Source organism: Psittacula echo (assembly GCF_963264785.1).
Source record: "Psittacula echo genome assembly, chromosome: Z".
Lineage (NCBI taxonomy): Eukaryota > Metazoa > Chordata > Aves > Psittaciformes > Psittacidae > Psittacula > Psittacula echo.
This window is the reverse complement of record NC_137742.1, coordinates 57,286,938-57,301,646: the sequence shown is the minus strand read 5'-3', so window position 1 is coordinate 57,301,646 and position 14,709 is coordinate 57,286,938. Positions and strand designations below refer to the sequence as shown.

Sequence of the window (14,709 nt, the reverse complement as noted above, 5' to 3'; positions counted from 1 at the left end):
TCTCATCAACATCATCTCCTAGGTGACATTGACACCTATTTTGGGCATTTGTAGTTAACTGAGGCAAAAAGAGTTCACTAACTTCGCTAGGAATATACTTCATCCACTTATCCAAATAGTTCAACATGCCTCTACCCTACTTAGGTGGCACTGTGTATTGGAGAGAATGTTTTTTTCCTTTGAGATAAGGAAAGTTTTACAAGCCACAGATAACTTTTTTTTTTTCCTTCCTCCCCAAAAATGTCTATTCCAAAGTTCTACTTTGGAGAAAATGATTTCCCTGAAATTGTAGCTACCTCTTACTGCACACTTAACATAGGCCTGGCATTCTTCGTTGCTCTAAGTGTCTTAGTCTTGAAAGAAGTGTTTTATCTTGAGTACTAGAAAATGCTAAGAAGTATTGGAGGCAATTTTTCTACTGGTAGCAGCTCAGCCTTCAGCTGTTACATGATCAGAAGGAACAGGACGCACAAAGTGCAGCTGAACTTTTCACAGGCAAATTGGCTGAAGTTGGTTTTCCCTTAATTTAAGACCCAATTAATCTGTTACAATAAAATATTTTTACACACCGATACCCTAATAATGTTCCTATGCTTGGAAACCTGTGATCATACCAGGGTTCCCTTTTTGAAGCAGAACTCTGGAGAGTGGGTATTTACTGCATTTAGATCAGATTTATTACCCAACAGTAAAAAAATTCCCTCATCCTTTACTTACATCTTTTGCATATCTACCTGCCTGTTAATACTTGTTTAGAGATCTCGCTATAGCACATAAGTCTGTGATATCATAGTATTACAATACTGTTGTGAGGCAGTGTATAATTTATTGGTAGCAGGCACCATGAGAGCCTCACTTCTGTTATTATTTTTGTAAACTCCTGGCTAACCTCTGGGGTCAGCAGGTCTAGCACCAGTTGTTTAAAAAAAAAAACAACAAAAACCAGGCTGTTTAGAAGGCTAACAATATTAATGGTCTGACTCATTCTTGCCATACAAACAAGGCTTCTTTGGTGCCAAGCTAATTGCCCAATCAGCCACTGCAGCTGAAAGCAGTAATTAAATGTAGCAAAAGAGCTGTGCAGCAGTAATCCTAGACAGCAGTGAGGATGAGTGGTGATGCTTGCATCTCCGGATTGTAGGTCAGGGTTCTGTAGCAGACCTTGCTCCTGTAAGGAGCTCCTTCGCCACTCAGTGTAAAGCCATACCTTCCTACCACCGCCCTTGTAGCCTTGTGTGACAGGGGTTTGAAACGTGTAAGAGGCTGAAAGGGTCTCTTTGAAGGCTCTGGATGAGGAGGCAGGAATGACTGCTTTTTCTCCACTGAGGAATGCTACTTGGAACCTTAAAGGCTTGGATAAACTTAGATCCTAGAATGAGTTATGCTGAAGACCACTGCTGTGAAAAGCAGCATCAATAGGTGGAAGAGGGAAATGTAATTGCTAGTACTGTAATGTGTGCTTGTGGCTGTGACTATACACTGCTGTAGGGAACAGTGTAACCTGACCACAGTCTTGTTTTTGTGATGTGCATTTTTTTCTTTCTTTAGAAAGGTTCTTCACTGTAACAGGGGGAAAAAAAAAAAAAAAAAAAAAAAAAAGAGAAGACTTGCAGTATGCCTCGGGCTGTGAATTATGTTGTTCTAGCATAATGCCATTCAATACCCTTATCAAAACAACTGAAAATGGTTCACATGAAGCCTCGGAAGTTTCATTTATAGTGTGGGCATTCTTAACATGTTAAATAAGCTGGTGTTCCTCTGAGGTACAGCTGAGTAAAGTACAAATCTGCACTGACTATCTAGGTGTTGGTAGTCCCTCATCTACAAACCCAGCTGTTCCATTGGTTACTCTGTGGGCTAACACATATATCTCCTGCCATAGCTAGCAGGTCAAAGGGGGAGGTGTACTTGAATTTTTTCTTTTATGTCTCTCTGTGCCTCTGTTTTCTAGAAGCCAAACCATTTAACAGGTAATGACACGTTAGCATGCTGTTTATAGTATACTAGGGCTACTGTTGTGTTGACAGTGTGTTAAGCTTGCTGGCACCACCCGAAAAAGAAATTTCTGGCATAGAACCTATACAGGATCCCCAGTGGGGAGATTGGTGGGAGTAATGGGCAGTAACTAAAGAGTTGGAACCACCCAGAGAGGGAGTGAAGAGGTGGATTGCACTTAAAGGTTGCTATTTGGCTTTCTCCAAGTATGTGGCAGTTGCTTTCAATCTGAAAGTAAATACAAAATCTCTGCTGGAATTTAGCAGGTGATTGTAGTGGCTAGAAGTAGCAAAGCAACTTAGTGCTGGACTCAGTGCCAGTTCAGAGCTAGGGGAGCTGGTGCATTCCCCAGAATGCCGTGGGTTTGATGTCGAGCTGTACATACAGTGTGCTGGCTTGGCAGCATCGCCTTCATTGCAAGATGGTCTTGGTGCTGTAAGTAACTAAGTGTAGCTCTCGGTTAAGGATGAAGAAGGTTTCTGTGTGAGCTGTGCTTCTCAGTAGGACCTAATAAGGGCCATTTACCTTCCGATCAGGGCTATCACAACAACAGCCTCTTCAGCAGAGGCTCCTCATTGGCTCAGTTTCATTAGAGCTTTTAGGCAGCCCCATGCGCAGGCAGCCCCATGCACTGTTCGAGGACTGGATAAAACATTTGCCAGCAGTTTCTCTGCATGCTTACGTTCCATCTCAAACTTATAATGTCAGGTTTAACTGCTTGCCCTATGGAATTAAAACTTCAAAAATTGAACTCAGTGTACTGATATCTGTAATCAGGCATGCACAAACTAGATGTAAATAAGCTCATTTCTTCCTCTAAGAAATCAACAAAAACAGTCCATGGCAAGCTTAGTAATGGCTTATGTTCTAAACTTTTATCCTCGAAGGAGTGTAATAAGCCTGTCACTTTGGAAATAAGGGGCAGTGGTGAAACGTTTTATCACCCATGGTTAATGTGTGTCATAGAATAAACAAGTCATTAAATATCTTCGTGTTTAATTCTTGGTAACTAAAATAGTCAAATCCTTGCAATGAAGACCAGTATGAATGCAGTCTTCCCCACAAGTTTGTAACTGCCAGGGGATTAACATGGTGCACACTACTCTCCCCTCTACAGACTCTTTCCATAAAGTTTATCTGAGCAGAACATGTAATGAAGTGCAAATAGATTTTTAGGAGCACATTAGCTCCAAATAATCATTTTTCTTATTGCTGGCTTCCCACTGCTTGAAAAGCCAGAGGATCTTTCTCTCATGCTGGCTACGAACAGTACTTAGGGCGTTGAGTCCCTTTGCAAAGCTTGTCTGGCCTCTCCCTTGCCAGTGACGGCTGTACATTTGCAGCTAAGCTCTGAAGCAGGAGGTTTTGGAGCATGCTAAGTTTATCTTGTTGTTCTTTTCCAGACCACACGAGCAGAGTTTGATTTGCCAGAGTATTCTGTCCGTCGGCGGTACCAAGACTTTGACTGGTTGAGAAACAAGCTGGAAGAGTCGCAGCCAACGCATCTCATTCCCGTAGGTAGTAAGAAAGAATCTGATATTAAGGGCAGTTCTGTATCTGTCTTCCAAACATGATATTTTGATGTCTTGCTTCAGGTCTAAGTACAGTACTCAATTGTCTTCTAGTATTTAGATTTAAATACAGTAATTCATTTGCTTCGAATGAAGTGGGAAGAGCTTCCCATTTTTGACTGATAGTAAAGCTTAGACTTGGGTGGCACACCTGAGAGGTGAACTTTAGCAGCCTCCTTTAGCACAGTACGCATGGTGATGACATTTGTTGTGGCAAAAATGGAATATTCTTCGTCTCCTTGCTCAATTTTTATGCCTAGATTTCTGAATATCTGAGGCTTATGAAAAGCCATACAGGTACTTCAGGTCCTAGTCTTAGTTTTCAAGATGGCCTTTTGAGCTGGTTTTAAAGAGTATTTTTAAAACTATTTGTGCTAACATTTAATAACACAGACTTGCAAATCTTAGCTTCTGGCTTGATAGCTATTACATATCTTCAGGAGGCAGAAATTTAGTTAATCTTATTAGCTAAATTGCTGCACCCCTTCTTGTTGCTGAAGCTGGCAGTCTGACTACCTTATGTGATAGAAGGTTGATACTGATCTTCAGCAGCCTGCTTTTCATGCTGTAGAAGATCACCACCATCAGCTCTTTTAAATGAAGAAATTCAAAAAGGCCTGTAGGAGGTGAATTATCAGGAAATAACAATACTGCTAGCATACCTTACCTTGCCCATCTGGGTTTGGGGGAAAATATATCTGCTCTCTCTCTCTCTCAGCAAGGACTGTGCTGTGTGAGAGGTATTCAGTTATGCTATTCCAGGGTAGAGAGCTATTTAAGTCCTTAATTACTTTGGGACTTGCCTATAAGTGGAATAATAGCTTAGTCTGTCAAAGATAAAAAATAATTCACAAAATCATGTGACACCATGAGCTGGCAGCAAATATATTTACTGAGGGATAGGGAGAAGAGGAGAGACAATGAGCTTACAGGGGTAAGGTGGGGATATGAGATTAATGTGTTAGCTGCCCAGACCCTCTTTTCTCCTTGTCTGTTCTGTGAACAGCCGAAACTATTGAGGTTAAGCTGCAGATTCCTGAGTATACGTACTAACAGGCTGCCACTCCTGCCTGAAGGCTAAAAGGCAATAAATAAAAGTCTAGTAGAAGGAGGTGAGTCACAGCTAGGGAATCAAACTGGAATTTGTTGCGCACAGAATGGCAAATTTGGCACAAGTATCTCCAATGCTGGACATGAAACTGGATCAGAGCAAGGCAATCTTTGAAGTGCCTCCCTTCTAGAAGATCTGGAAGCATAAAAGAGGGCAGCGCATGCTTATCTGTCTATGCACAAGTTGGCAGTTACAGAATCTCCTATTAATCTCCTCCATGCAGTGGTGTGGCAGGGAGATTGCTGAATCCTTTTAAGTATTTTATTGGCTGTAAGTAGATGGGGAATACAAACTAAAGGCAGTTGGTGTAATGACTGCCTAAAATCTCCTATAACAAATGATGTGTCTTCTCAATGCAGTGAGTCATGGTAAGTCCTACACTCAGGACGTCAAACTAACTGAATATGGCTTCCTTTTTGTCTCTTTGGTTACAGGTTTTTACTTTTTAAAATTTTGAATTACTTAAGACTTACTCTAGTTTATTCTTTCAAACAACAGTAAAAATGCACTCAGATCTGTCTCTAGAAGAGAAACATAAGCCTAACAAGGCCATGAATCTTGTCATTGAATGGCAGTGTTTGGCTACTTGAAGCCATTTCTGACAGCAGTGAATTCTGCTCGCAAGTTGCCACAGGGCAAAATAGACTATTAAGCTGGAAGACTATAAAGTAGATAAGTAACACTCATTTAAAGCAGGTTATCTGTTGCTAGCTGTGTGTATTGACTGCTGGGGATGGACCTCCAAAAAGGCCTAAAAAATAAAGGACTATACTGATATAGCTAAAACCAGGTTAAATGGCAAAACCTTTTTAATAGAAGTGCACCCTTCTGTGGGTCTCAAATACTCAAACTTCAGTCACTCTTCAGTGCCAGTTTGCATGTGTTTGGTTGAGCTAGGGTTCTTTAGTCTTCCACCTTGTCCTTTTCTTCGTACATATGGTGCTAAGGTAGGGACTTCTTAAAGTGTACATTCCCAGCTAAAGTTTACAAAGCATGGAAGAAAGTTTTTTTCCTCCCTGAAGGCTACTGCACTAAGCATTATTCTTCTAAGAAAGTCTAATTAGAGTGTACCTAAAACTGGTCTAAGTAGAGTGACTGAATGTCTTATTCTGCTAAGGATAATAATGTAAGTCTTAAATTGTAAGAACTAGATATAACGGTCAAAATGTAGCTGTGTTGCAGCTAAGTCCTGCTAGCTGTGTTTTTTTAGGAGGTGCAATCTTCATGTACATCCTACATCAGCTAGGTTATGGTGGGAAAGGCATATGCATATACAATGTTTATTTTTGGTCTTTGAATTATTTTTGTCACAGATTTTAGGGGACAAAGACTCTTTGCAGTGAAGAACCGTGATTCCTAAATTGGGTGAAAAAGGCTGTTATTGCTAGCTTAAGAGTTAAGCAGATTATTTATCTGGGCACTGTTTCACAAAAGTAAAATGAAAGCAGTTTTAAAACTGATACTAATCTTAGAGCTCACGCTGTCTAATGCTAAACCAAAATCAGATCTAGTGGTAAAGCTGAGCCTAACTATGCTGAGGCTTACAGCTATCTTCCGTCTGAAGAGGTAATTTGAAGTCTGGAGTCAAAGTGTAACAGTACTGCAGAACTAGTAAGTCTGGAGGTAGACCTGAGCTTGCATGTTAAGCTGAACTGCAGGAATTAACTGGTGGGGTCAAAATAGGAGTAAGATGAAAGAGTTATGTTGGCAGAGCTTTGTCACTTGCACAAACATGCCCAGGAATGTTGGCTATGATAGATGACGAAGTGTGCAAGTGCTTCAGGAAGGGTCCAGCTTGCACCACTTGCTATATCAAGCCTGCCTGTCTGTCTTTGCACAGTGTGGTACTATTGCTATCAGCCCTCTGCAGAAGAGCCCTGTCCAAGAGCTCTAAGTTGTTCAGAATGGGGGAAAAGAATAAGTAGAATTGCTAAATTTTGAGTGCTTCTGGACTGAGTAGCCTTGCTTCAGCACTGGGGCGTGTGCATTTGTGTAGTGAATAATGTGCAGCTCTGCTGGCGTCTCCTTTAGAGCTGAAGCTTGAATATGGATAGCAGTAGGGAGGAACAGCCTAAGCTGTGCTAGAAGTACCTAGTATGAGTACTATGTGGGCTTCACTGGTGTGGCTCTTGGTTGAAGCCATTTAGTAGAATTGCTAGCATTAGGCCAGACCATTTGATGTTATGGTTCCTGTTAGCTAACATTGCAGTTCCTGTTAAGACTGGAGTTTGACTGTTTTGTATATTTCCAAATAGCAGAAGCAAGTTTTTTGTCTTTTGAAACTCGTGTGTTTTGCTTGTCCCTGGCAGCCTCTTCCTGAGAAATTTGTGGTGAAGGGTGTTGTTGATCGCTTTTCTGAAGAGTTTGTGGAGACAAGGAGAAAAGCATTAGACAAATTCTTGAAGAGAATAACCGATCACCCAGTGCTTTCTTTCAATGAGCACTTCAATGTGTTTCTCACAGCAAAGGTAAGCCAGTAATTTTCAAATATAGTCATTGACAATGGCATCAGGACAGGCACCTTTACAGTCTCTTTTGAAATGAAGGCATAAAGGCATTAATGAAATGACATGTGCAGGTCTGAACTTCCCCTAAAACATCAGAGTTGTTGGGGACCCTGAATATTGTGTGGCAGATGCCTCTGCGTGACAACTGTATGGGGTTCCCTTTGCTTGAATGTAGACGTGGTCTGCAGTTGTACAGATTCAGTTCTCCAGACCTGCTTGTTTTGTATCCTTGTGTGTAGAACATTCTCCTCTGATACAAGAGAGGTTCAGAATTTAGAAAATTGTGGACTTTGTAAAATTATCTTTTTAGGAGGGAGGGAAGTGGGGAAGGAGAAGGAGAGATGCCTCTTGTGCAAAAGTTTGCAAATTTCCTGACTTTTTTTCTTGTCTGTGTTTCTATACTGTTTGCACTTGTTGCTCTCAAAACTAAGCATCAACACCTTATACTTGTTTGTTCTCGGTCAACAACGTAACGCTCATCTTCTGCGTGACTAATCCAGCAACAGTGCAATTTTCTTTGGCTGTCTTTTGATCTGCATTTTAAATAAGACTAGGAGGACCTACAGTCATGCTGGGGTTTGACTGATAAGTGAGGAGAGCTGTAAAAGCACGTCTTTCCAATGTCACATGAAGCTACTTTACTCAAATGTGACAATTTGAGCCCAATGTGAGTTTGTGCTGTGCATGCTGGTAATGTGAGGCTCAGTCTTCAGTTCCCTTTTATTTCACGTCCATGGTGAACTTAACCACTGAAACAAGCCAGAAATGCAGAATTTTAGTACCTTGACAGTTAAATGTTAGATAGCTTTGTTCTGCTTTTTAGCTGTTAAAGCATGATGCAACCTTCTTAGCTGGTTAGCTGTTTCCTCCCACTGCTGTGAAATTAATGGTAAGGGCTTTATTCTCAGCTCTGGGTGTAGGGTTCACCTTCAGAATACAGAACACCCAGGAAGGCTAAAGGAAAAGGACTTGAGCCTTTCTGGCTCTTTAGTGTGGGAACTTGCTGCACTGTATTGCAGTGGTGAGGTGTCAGTTCAGTGTGCTAGGACTTCAGAATTTAGTTACTGCAGAAAGTAATGAGACCACCTTCTGGTTGAAGAAAAGAAACCAACCTTTCTTCAGGTTTTCTGTTTGGACCAGTAACACACCAGAATGCTGTGTGAGTGAGTTAAAGGGTCTTTTTCTGATGCCTCCTTGCAGGTAATGCTTAGGAAAGGTGGAAGGCAAGAGTCAAGGAACTACTGCATTTAAATGCAAACATAATTCAAAATTATAGTAGCTGTTGAGATGTCAGGTTCTTCTAATCACACTTCTGTGTGAGGCATCCCAGGGATAAAACTAGATGATCTTACGGTCCTTTCCACCCCTAACTATTCTATGATTCTATGTTTGACTTAGTATAAATACCTGAAAAGAATACCATAGTACATGTTTTGAACATGGCTGTTGTACTTTTTTTAAAGACCATTTAAGCTTTTAGTCTAATCTATAATACCATGCCTTGATTCTTGACCTCTACGAGTCTAGTTGGTTTGAAAACCTCCCTTCCTCAGGCTGCAAAAGATAACCTAATTGAAAGGTCTTCAGCCTGCTTTGAGATGTTGAATAGTGACCCCTGCTGGAAGGAGTGAAACGCAAAAAGGACAGAGTTTTGACTAAAACCTCTTTTTTTTTTTTTTACCTCCTGATTTCAAGATGAAATCTCCTGAAGATTGTAGGTGAACAGCCTTGCTAACATAGGTTGTCTGGATGATTTTATGCAAGTGTTTAAAGGGTTGGCAACGAAGTTTAAGCTTTTTGTGCAAACAACATGGCTACATGTGACCAGCATGAACTGTAGTCTGTCTTGCAGAAAAGCTGTGCTCATCTGCCCAGTGGTGCACTTTTTCTGTGTACAATCTTCTCCTGCCTCCTATCTGGCCACACAAGTGGTGTGAGGAGACTGCTGACCAAATAGGCATGCAATATGTAGTTCTGTACTAGGTCATCAGAGCAAGCTGGTGCGTTTGCGTAATACTGGTATTGTGGGCTATGACTTTAAAGTATGTGTGGGTGAATGGCATGAACTCTATGGAAACAGAGCTGTTAATATTGATACTTCCTTTGTGACAGTACAGGAACATGGGAAAATCTGGCCATGTGGAAAGGTGGACCACTTACTCATTTATAATGCATTTTATACCATTCGCCTGGATAGCTTATCTCCATCTAGAAGGAGACTTGAAACTGTGCTCGACTGTGCAACTTGTACAAAGTAAGGTTTTGTCCAAGGCTACATGTCACACGTAGTATCTTGCCTTCACAAGATTTGATTGTGACTGGGAAGTATCCTTCACTGTATTAATCTTCAACATGCAAGTAAAATACTTCTAAACTGTTGTTTGTTTTAAACTTTCTAGGATCTTAATGCCTACAAAAAGCAAGGAATGGCATTGCTGTCAAAGATGGGGGAGTCTGTCAAATATGTAACGGGAGGCTACAAATTAAGAAGTCGACCACTGGAGTTTGCCGCCATTGGGGAGTATCTAGACACATTCTCTCTAAAGCTTGGTACCATTGACAGAATAGCACAGCGGATTATCAAAGAACAGTTGGGTAAGGATACAAGGTGCTCTATCATAATGCTTCAGTCTCAGTGCTGTGTGTCTTGCTGTGGTTGATGGCAGGACTGAGTCAACTTACGTCTATGATTCTGGCCTGTAATGAGCCACATACAGAGCAAAATCTAATATCTCTGGCAGATTTAAAACAGGCACAAATCCTAACATGGTATCTCGTCCCAGCACAGCTCTCCAAGTACCTTTTAAAGTAATTTTTGATATTATACCAACCTACTTTCTTACTAGAGTTATTTTTGGAAAGACTTCTGGAAGGGGGAAGAACCTGTAGATTCCATATGGAGGAGTACAGACGGAATTCCTAGACCCAGATAACCTTTGCAGAACTGTCTTAGCAAAGCCAAGTTTTATGTGTATTTAAAAGACAAAATACTTAGGCTATTGCACAGATGCAAATGTCTTTTGTATTGGAAGCTTGAAGGAATGGTCATTTAAGCTGGAGACAGCTTGGACCTGTGAACTCTGCAGCCATAGAGCTCTTGTCTGTTAAGAAGGTTGTGCAACACAAGACTCCTTGGGGAGTTAATGTTTGCTAAGCTTGGTGTAGTTTCTCCTGTTTGGTGTGAAAGTTTGTAGATCCTTGTGCCTCACTTTTACTCTGCTAATCTACTTTTCCATCTGCCTCTTGCAGAATACTTGGTGGAACTACGAGAATATGGACCTGTTTATTCAACCTGGGGAGGGCTAGAGGTTGAGCTATCAGAGCCACTGGAAGGGGTGTCCGCCTGTATTGGGAACTGCTGCACAGCTCTGGAAGAACTTAGTGAAGACATGACTGAAGACTTCCTGCCTGTACTGAGAGAATATATATTGTACTCAGAGTCGATGAAGGTAAAGGGAGCCCAGTGGCAGAAGACACAGCAGTTGTGTTTGCACTGAATGTTGTATCAGCGAGTTCATCCTTTCTAGCAGTGAGAAAGGTTGATGGTGGAAAAAAGGGGGAAGTAAAGAATACATTCATTAGGAGGATAGTTTAATAATCAAAACAAAACCAGGTACATTTAGTAGCAGGGTGTTGCATGATAGATAATGCAGCATAGAATTATAATGTATATAGCATTATTTATCTGCTCTGCTACTCAGTTAAGCTAAGGTCAGTAATGCTGGTGTGCACACAGAGCATAGTTCAGTACATATTAGCGGTCCCCCTTTAGGGAACTAACAGAAAATTCCTTCTGAGGACTTTCCACTTGGAACAGCTGTTAAAAGGCCATGGTATCACAGTATGCTAGAGATTGGAAGGGACCTCAAAAGATCATCTAGTCCAATCCCTCTGCCAGAGCAGGAACACCTAGATAAGGTTACACAGGAATGTGTCCAGGCGGGTTTTGAATGTCTCCAGAGAAGGAGACTCCACAACCTCTCTGGGCAGCCTGTTCCAGTGTTCTGTCACCCTCACTGAGAAGAAGTTTCTTCTCAAGTTTAAGTGGAACCTCTTGTGTTCCAGTTTGTACCCATTACCCCTTGTCCTATCATTGTTTGCCACTGAGAAGAGCATGGCTCCATCCTCGTGACACTCCCCCTTTATATATTTATATACACTAATAAGGTCCCCCCGCAGTCTCCTCTTCTCCAAACTATAGAGACCCAGCTCCCTCAGCCTTTCCTCATAAGGGAGATGCTCCACTCCCTTAATCATCTTAGTTGCCCTGCGCTGGACTCTCTCCAGCAGGTCCCTGTCCTTCTTGAACTGAGGGGCCCAGAACTGGACACAATATTCCAGATGCGGTCTCACATGGTATGCAGTCTTTTAGAGATCAGATAGCCTGTTGTATATCTACAGTCTGAACATGGTAGTCATCCATCTCAATCATCCTGTACTTCTTAAACTGAGAATTGAAACACTTGCATATTTCTTTTCCCACCTTCAGATGCCTAGTTGTATGGCTCCTGTCTTCTGGCTGAAGTATTTGTGCAGAAAGTTTTGCTCTAATTCCCTGAGTATACTCTTTACTTTTGTAGTCATGGTATTGATCCCAGCATAAACAAGGTGTATTGTCTTTACAGGACTATTAACATCCAAGTATTGCTGGAACAACTGAGCTGGAGCTGGAAGCCTTGATCCAAGGTGTTCATACTTAGCCTTATTCTGCAGGACTGGTCATCATGTGTGTACTGCCCATGGCAGGGGGGTTGGAACTAGGTGATCTTAAGGTTCTTTCCAACCCTAATTATTCTGTGATTCTACTTAAAATTAAACAGAGCATAAGGCTAATGGTTAAAGCTTTTAGCTCAGAACATCTGGCTTTGATGCTGTAAATACCACAGCCTACTGGAGATGGCATTCAAAGTGGCAAGCTGAGTTGAGAGGTGCTTTTCACAAATGTGGCAGGGAAGAATCTTTTTAAGCTAAAAAGCAACAGTTTATTCATCTGAAGAGATACTTCAGACAGCTGAACACCACTTACCACAGGGATAGTCCCATTCTAAAAGCCCTAGTGTCAGATGATGGCAGAGACACTAAATGCAGTCTCCAAGCCAACAGGTAGTGTAGCTGCAAGTATTTAACGCCTCTCTGTAGCATTAAAGTGGTGTTTAAGTGCGTGAAGTACCTCTTCAGCTGAAGAAACTCTTACTTTTTAGCTTAATTTTTAGACTGTTGATTTGACTTTCCAGTGTGCTAAAGGATTCACTCCTGCCAATTACTCTCTGATCATAGATTGAACACACTCACTGTGTTGATGCTTTCTGACAGGCTGGATATAGAAAATAGCAGTTGTACTTGTGAAATAGCAGTTAATAGCAGATAAGGATTATGCTGCCTAATGTCTTGCTTGGGCATTTCATTAGCTTTACTGTGTCTGAAAGTCAAAAATAAAAACTATTGCTAGCCAAGGCAGACTCTTCCTATTTTCCTTCCCTTCCAAATACAAAAATTGAAATATCTCGAGTCATGCTAAGTGCAGTTTTCTTCCGCTATTTCTGCGGTAAGCAGCTACAGAACTGTCTGTACAGACACCATAAAAGTGAGTAACTGCAAAGAAGGCTACTCTTGGAGTGCAAGAGGCTTTCTGCTGAAAGGGCTGTCTTCTTCACTAGCATTGCAGTCCTATTCATCAGCTGCTAAGAGGACTGTTTGTGAAATTAAAGTATCACAGTATCACAGTATCACAGTATGTTAGAGATTGGAAGGGACCTCAAAAGATCATCTAGTCCAATCCCCCTGCCAGAGCAGGAACACCTAGATAAGATTACACAGGAATGTGTCCAGGCGGGTTTTGAATGTCTCCAGAGAAGGAGACTCCACAACCTCCCTGGGCAGCCTGTTCCAGTGTTCCGTCACCCTCACTGAGAAGAAGTTTCTTCTCAAGTTTAAGTGGAACCTCTTGTGTTCCAGTTTATACCCATTACCCCTTGTCTTATCATAGTTTGCCATTGAGAAGAGCCTGGCTCCATCCTCATGACACTCCCCCTTTATATATTTATATACACTAATAAGGTCCCCCCGCAGTCTCCTCTTCTCCAAACTATAGAGACCCAGCTCCCTCAGCCTTTCCTCATAAGGGAGGTGCTCCACTCCCTTAATCATCTTTGTCGCCCTGTGCTGGACTCTCTCCAGCAGGTCCCTGTCCTTCTTGAACTGAGGGGCCAAGAACTGGACACAATATTCCAGATGCGGTCTCACCAGGGCAGAGTAGAGGGGAAGGAGGACCTCTCTCGACCTACTGACCACCCCCCTTCTAATACACCCCAGGATGCCATTGGCCTTCTTGGCCACAAGGGCACAGTGCTGGCTCATGGTCATCCTGCCATCCGCTAGGACCCCCAGGTCCCTCTCCCCTACACTACACCAAAGTGTTTTGGTCTTTCAGGGCACAGCTTTTGGAAAGGATATTTGATAGAAGGCAAGTCTTTTTAGGTACTAGGAGTTCAGTGCAACCTTGATAGTTTCCTCTGTTGCATGGTATACCCTAGGTATAGGTATGGGAACTTGGATCTCTAGAGCAGCCCCTAGCTGAGTGAATGTCTCTGAGTAAGAACTACCACTATTTTGGGGATGAATCTGAAGACCTTAGTGTCTTCAAGAGCACTGTTACACCTGAGGGGGACAGCCCAAGAGAACTGCACACAGGCAGTTCCCTTGGGGAAAGAACCAACTTCTGGTTGAAACAAATACAGGCTGACTCCAGGGAAGCCCCATCTCGGGGTTCATTTGAAAGATTTACAGAAACGGGGAGAGGCTGGCATTGTGAGCTCCAGTTAAAATGTGTGCTGGTAGTGTCTAAGGAGGATATTGTCTAAAACATGGGCCGTATGTGAGACTACCAAGGGACTTCTTGAACCCTGGTGCAGTGAGGCCCTTGTCAGCAAATGTGTGGTACCACATTCTTTGTTACACTGGTGTTCCCCAGGGAGGCAAGTGCAGAGGATGAGCTCCACTCTACATAATTCAGTGCTGATATTAAAGTGTTATATGAACTCTAAATGCTTAATATTGCCAGAAAGGCTTATCAGATTATGCAATCCCCAGCTGTGTGCTTGGACAAGACTTTTAATGCATGTTTAAAGGAAGCACCAGAAAAATAGCTAACTCTCTCTCTAAAGGAGTATAGTAAATAAGGATTTTCCTGTGAGGGCTAGTCATAATAGGAAGCTCTGTGGTGTGCAAATGGCATAGGATTGCAGTTTGAGAAAGGAAGCTGATGGCAAACTCCTGAAGCTCCTTCAGAGGTATGGGCCAAGGTAAAATGTTTCAAGTAAATACAGAATTGGAGAAGGACCTGCCTCACTGAAAGCAAGTTGCCTTGCTTGTACAGAGACCAGTGGTTTAGTTCTGTCCCCCAAATAGCTGAAATGTGTGTTTTCTGTTTGGTGTTGGTTTATTCCAACTTTTTAACAATTATTTGTCAAATTTGTTTTTCTCTCTGAGGCATTAGCTGGCAGAAGTTTTGAATGGGCTGTGTTAA

At 42.0% G+C, this 14,709-nt stretch overlaps 1 protein-coding gene across 1 annotated transcript in view; it reads left to right on the top strand.

Annotated features, from left to right (window-relative positions):
* Positions 1 to 14,709, top strand: part of SNX30 (sorting nexin family member 30) — a gene marked incomplete at its 5' end in the record, with an annotated part of 43,070 nt that overhangs the window by 20,156 nt on the left and 8,205 nt on the right. The window contains 4 exons of the mRNA XM_080637608.1: positions 3,399 to 3,509; positions 6,987 to 7,145; positions 9,584 to 9,779; positions 10,434 to 10,633. Of these exons, the coding sequence (XP_080493734.1) occupies positions 3,399 to 3,509; positions 6,987 to 7,145; positions 9,584 to 9,779; positions 10,434 to 10,633 (666 nt within the window). The remainder of the gene's footprint in view (positions 1 to 3,398; positions 3,510 to 6,986; positions 7,146 to 9,583; positions 9,780 to 10,433; positions 10,634 to 14,709) is intronic.